General features: G+C 45.2%; 1 protein-coding gene across 1 annotated transcript; it reads right to left on the bottom strand.

The window, feature by feature from the left end:
• Positions 1–1,809: 1,809 nt before the first annotated feature.
• Positions 1,810–5,425, bottom strand: rpl12 (ribosomal protein L12). The gene is made up of 6 exons (XM_005726377.1): positions 5,262–5,425; positions 3,261–3,334; positions 2,715–2,813; positions 2,522–2,603; positions 2,351–2,437; positions 1,810–1,972 (listed from the first exon to the last, which is right to left on the bottom strand). Exons 1-6 carry the CDS (start codon positions 5,296–5,298, stop codon positions 1,854–1,856), a joined length of 498 nt encoding a protein of 165 aa, XP_005726434.1. The 5' UTR covers positions 5,299–5,425; the 3' UTR covers positions 1,810–1,853.
• Positions 5,426–5,658: the final 233 nt, after the last annotated feature.

Raw genomic sequence — 5,658 nt, 5'->3', positions numbered from 1 at the left:
GCTGCCTCGGGCTCAGCGTAATTGGACTGCAGTCTTTATAATGAAGCCTTCCCAACAGGAGAGCAGCACACAGACTCGGCTGGAGCTGGGCTTCACTCACTGATGTAAGCGTCTGCCATCACGGCGCTAAACCGACGCAGCGTCGTGACTGTGGCGTGAGCTGAGGTCAGCCGAGTTTGTGTTTTAATAGCCGGTAAACCCACAGAGATGATCAGATCAATTATGCCTACATGGCTCAAGGTTCTCTCATCAATCAGCGGATCTGGATCAAGCAGCAGCCTCTGCAGGCGAAAACTGACAAACGCTGAGCAGCAGGGCTTCAGCAGGTACGTGCACGTCCATCCAGAACTAACAGCACGGCTCCAACGCGCCCTATGAGAGGTTGGTGATGCAGTTTTTGCTCCTGTTGCCATCCACGCGTTTCCAAGGTTTGAAAGTGTTTCTCCTTCTGAATGTGCGCTGAGCTCAGGTTATCATTTACCTAACAGATGTTTATTGAAAACAAGAGAAAATATCAGATTTCCAAACTGAGAAATGTGTTTTAAATTGAAGGACAAATGATCAGTGTGAATTTCATAAATGTTTCCAAAACGTTGTCACAGGGGAAAAAATAATCAGGGAGAAAAGGAACCTTCACATCGACTTCCTCCACTTCTGCACAGCACGTGTACACAAACCCCACAGGAAAGAAGAAACATGTATAAAGACAGAAATTGTGTTTTCCACTAGACTTATTTGTCTCCCCCAGAAACTTTATATGGAAGACGTAACTTTAACATTTTAACTCCAGCAACTTTCCTACATTTCACTGATACAGAAGTTACTGTAGTTACTGTTTGTTTTTACTTTTCCTAGGTTTGTTGCATTAGCCAACTGATTTTTTTTAACTACCCTGGTGTTGATTTCTCTTATTTTGAAATGCTTCATACTTGATTTTAAACCGATGACACCACACGGGGGCGCCAAATACTCAAATCCTTTTTTGGGTGTTTGCGCTGTTCAGATTTGTTATTTACACTAGAAATGAGACCGAGGCCTTTGTAGGAACATTCACAAGCAGTTTCAACGCCTGCATCACTGCAGGACATTTTCTTCCCAACCTCAGAGGTACTTCTTCATCGTTAAAGCTTAAAGACACAAGTACTTCCACTCTGATCACAGATACTCACGCTGTGGTATCCTGACAGCTGTGGAGGTCAGGGGCTCACCTGCCCACAGCAGCGCAGCATGTTTGATTTGGCACATTTACACCAGTTTAAAGCTAATGTTCATGTGGAGTCACCACATCTGATACTGGACAGACTGAAGCACCACATGACAACAGTCAGCTGATCCAATAATTTGCATTTTAATCTGATGCGCACAAACAGGCGGAGTCTGCTGAGCTGCTTTAAATCTGTAACATGCAGGGTTTTTTTCTTCATTAAAAGTACTTCGATGTTCAAACTGAGCCACAGACGCTCAGCGGACAGCCTCACTTATCCAGACAGACATTGACAGGAGTTTAAAGCGGTTTGTTCTGGAAGTCCGTCCTCTGCCGAGTGTTTCTCTGCCACCAACCCTGCGAGACCACCGGCACTGGCAGGAAGCTCAGAATTACGAGCTTTGCTTTCCAAGCTTTTTGTATTTTGGATACAGCAAAACTCCGTGTTAACATCACTCGATCAATAAAGGATAAATACTAAAATTTAAACAAATATTCATCTCGATTTTGGCTCCAAGGTGCTGAAAACCCGACGTTCCATCAGACGCTGAAACGCTGTCGACATCTTTTATTTAAACTGGGAGAAGGAAAAATGGTCCAAGTCCTTTTGTTTTTTTTAAAACCTTTATTTTTTGGAACAGTGTCCTGTTCACTCAGATGGGCACTCAACTTTGCCGCTGTTGATGTCATCGATGACATCGTGGGGATGGCGGCCATCGATGGTGCATCCCACAGACTGAGCGGTTCCCAGGATCTCCTTGATGGTTCCTGATGAGGAATAAAAATGATCATGAGCCAGAGTAGAAACACATGAAAGACTAACAGATATTTAACATCAGGCAGCAGGTTTAGAAACAACACTTGAGGCTCATTTCCCAGAGACGGGTTTTTAACATTGAGCCTGGACGGCGCTAAGAGTCGGCCATCTTTGATTTACTTTAGTTTGTGTTCCAGACTTTTCGGCACAGAGCGGTCCATCGGTTTTTGGGCCGCCCTGTTTCCTAAAGCTGGGTCAATCTGAGCCTCCACTGGATTATACTCAGTCACTGGGACAGACGGGCATAGTGGCGGGAGGCTGAGCAGACTGTCAGGGAGAGGAGCCAATCAACAGCCCTGAAAAACCCAGGTTTCCCTGTGAGGTCTTACCGGAGAGCTCCCGGGCGATGGAGCGAGGCCTCATGACGCGAGCGATGCCCACGATCTCATCGAAGGTCACGCTGCCGCTGTGCTTAACTGGAAGATTGAAAGAGTTTATGGTGAGCAAAAAGCACCTGAGCAAGCCGAGCGCGTTCGGTCCGTGCGTTCAGAGACACTCACTGTTCTTGACCTTCTTCCTGTCACGAGGAGGCTCCTTCAGGGCTTTGATGATCAGAGCCGACGCAGAGGGAACCACCTCGATCTGTTCAACACAAACGGCATCCACTGAAACTTTAAACCCACAGACACACACCAATCACCACAGGTACCCACACGAGGCCTGTGTGTCTGCAGGTGGCGCTGGTTAACTCACCGCTGCCTGCCTGTTCTGGATGGTCAGCTTCACAGTGATCCTCAGGCCCTTCCAGTCACCGGTGGCCTTGGCGATGTCGTCACCCACTTTCTTGGGAGACTGGAGTGAAGAGAGAGAGAGAGAGGCGCTCTGTAAGTCACTCAGGTACGACAGAGGGGACTTCCTGTCTTAAAACAGTCTGTTGTGGGAGGCGACTGCAAATATTGACAGTTGTGCACACATCTTTAAAGCCGTGATTTAATCATTCTGCATTTTCCTGTCACTGACAGATGTATTTGACCAGCAAAACAAACACTTAAGTGCTGTCACAGTCACGCTGAAACCAATAAAAACCAAACTGAAACGATCAAACATGCTGAGAACAGGAAGAGTCTCAGTTTGTGTTCCAGACTTTTCGGCACAGAGCGGTCCATCGGTTTTGGGCCGCCCTGTTTCCTAAAGCTGGGTCAATCTGAGCCTCCTCTGGATTATACTCAGTCACTGGGACAGACGGGCATAGTGGCGGGAGGCTGCTTTGATCCAAATCACACATTTTCTGATACTCACCAGACCCAGAGGTCCGATTTTGGGGGCCAGGGCTGAGGTGGCGCCGACTTCTCCTCCTGTGCACCTCATGTACACTGAAAGAAATGACAGACTGCATTAAAGCCTTTGCGCGCAGACAGAAAACTGTCATTTCTGAAGCTTCAGAATAAAACCGCTAACTAAAGCTACATGTTAGGAAACCACCCGCGCTGATCAAATGAAGCCAATCTCAGTTTGTGGACTTCTGCCTGTCCAGAAATGTTAGTTTAATCATTTTGGAGCCACTTTGTGATCCTTTTGAATCCATGACAGAAAATGGTCTTGGATCTCAGAAGAAGTTGGTCTTTCAGCATTGCCAGTCTTTAAAACAACAGTAAATGAGCAGAAGCCCTAAAAGTGCTCATTTTAAAACAACAAGGCACAGACAGAGCTCTGAAACCAGGATTTAGCTCAGAAGCTGATATGAATATCAGCCAAATGAACGCCAGTGAACTGAAAGAAAAAAGGTCACCACTGTAAATACCGACTTTACGTGGTTTTTTTGGCCAATAAATGCCAAACACTTATTAAGTGACTGATTGTTCTTCTCTGCATCACAGAAATCTCAAACATGACATGAAAGTGACCAAACTGGTGAATTCCTGCAGTTCTGTGCTGACTAAACTCACAGCAGCTGCACTCGTACTTCAAACATCTCATTTCAGGTGGGCTGAAACCTTTACAGTAGCAACTGATGTGCATTTATTAGTCAGATATCTGCACGAAACTAAAGCTTCCTGGTTGTAGGTTTGTAGTTAACGCCAAAGTGATGGATCACATTTGGCCGTCATAAAGGGTAAGACAGGAACCCACTGGCCAAAATGCACTCCTGCATTCACAGCCCAACTGTAAGCGATGACCTCAACCCAAGTCCTGAGCCAGATGGCTGCATCTGAAGCTGTGAAACAGCTGTTCCCCTAGAGGTTAAATGATCAGACAACACCTGATGCTTCCCCAAAATTCTCATCTAATGAGGATTAACAGGAGCTGAACCATCTGTACCAACAGCTGACCCTCACACTCCATTTTCCTTCGCCCACATGTCGCTGGCAAACATAACCAACACTCAACATAAAAAGCCTAGATATAATATTTTGAATTACACAACATATCAACAAATTACACTACTTTCCAAACCTTCACCTGCTTTAGCCAACTGTTTGCAGATCAGGAATTTGAAAGGAATAAACAGCAGCTGGACCTGTAAGAGTCCCATCATAAGTAACCTCCAACCATAAGTGTCAATTCAGCAGTTCTATCTTTGACATGTTTTAGGATGCTTTTTACCCCACTGAAGCCCTTGGGGTGGGGGCACATTAGGAAAAAGAAATTGGCTCCATATTGTGCCACGTTGATCAAACTACACTTTCCACTGGAGAAATGTAGTTTTAAGGCTTAAAAGACTACAAGTTTACATGCTAACTCTATTGAGTTTGCACTAATGCTGTAATAGCAGTACATGCTCTCACGTACAAAAGGATTTAACCGCAGCATTGCGTCAAATGTTTGACACAATCCCAAAATTAGCATCATAACAATTGTTATAACTACGTCATTATTCATCGCTAAAAGCTGTCCAAACATGGTCTCCATATTGCATCAAGACCCTTTAGAAGATTAACGGTTTCCTCATAAATGTACTTCAGCGCTTTGTAAGATAATTAACTGTGGCTAACGTTAGCATTAGTTGCTACGTTAGCATTAGATGCTACGTTAGCATTAGCAGCACGTGGGTCAGCACGTTACCCACTCCACTACCCTCTACACCTGCCTCCGACCTGACATATTTTACTCAATTGGCATCATTAATTCTACAAACATCAACAAAAGCCTAAACTGAGTTTCTTCGTCGCGTTTCGTGTCCCATCTTTACCATTTTGTGAGCGCCGTGTGCAGGCCGCCAGGCAGGCGGAGGCAGACGGCAGAGAGCGACTCCATCCCGGCTGTGAAAAAGCGTCTGCTTTTATTACATTCAAAACATACCAATTTTAATCTCGTTGGGGTCGAATTTGGGCGGCATTTTGCTGCTGTGGAGGTTGAGCTCAGTTCAGCTTGGTTGGTGAGGGTGTCGGATGAACCCGGCTTCGGGACGACCGATAACTGTTACACCTTCACCTCTAAAGGGGAGAAAGAGAAAGGAAGACCGGCGGCTGCGGAGGAGTTTATACTTCAGCCAAGTCCCGCGAGAACATGTGTCGCAGTTCGCGTTGAGACGTATGACGAAACGCCATGTGGGCGTGGTTTAAGACTTACTTTAGCCAATAACTAAATTGCTAAAATCATTTCTAAAACTTTAGTGGATTTATTTGAACAATAAATAAATAAATAAAAAGACATCTGAAAAGACGAGCGTACTCCATGAAATTTGAATTAATATAGC

The sequence above is a fragment of the Pundamilia nyererei genome, unplaced genomic scaffold, assembly GCF_000239375.1.
Source record: "Pundamilia nyererei isolate P.nyererei 1_Seehausen unplaced genomic scaffold, PunNye1.0 scaffold00019, whole genome shotgun sequence".
In the NCBI taxonomy this organism is placed as follows: domain Eukaryota; kingdom Metazoa; phylum Chordata; class Actinopteri; order Cichliformes; family Cichlidae; genus Pundamilia; species Pundamilia nyererei.
This window is presented reverse-complemented; position numbering and strand designations above follow the sequence as displayed.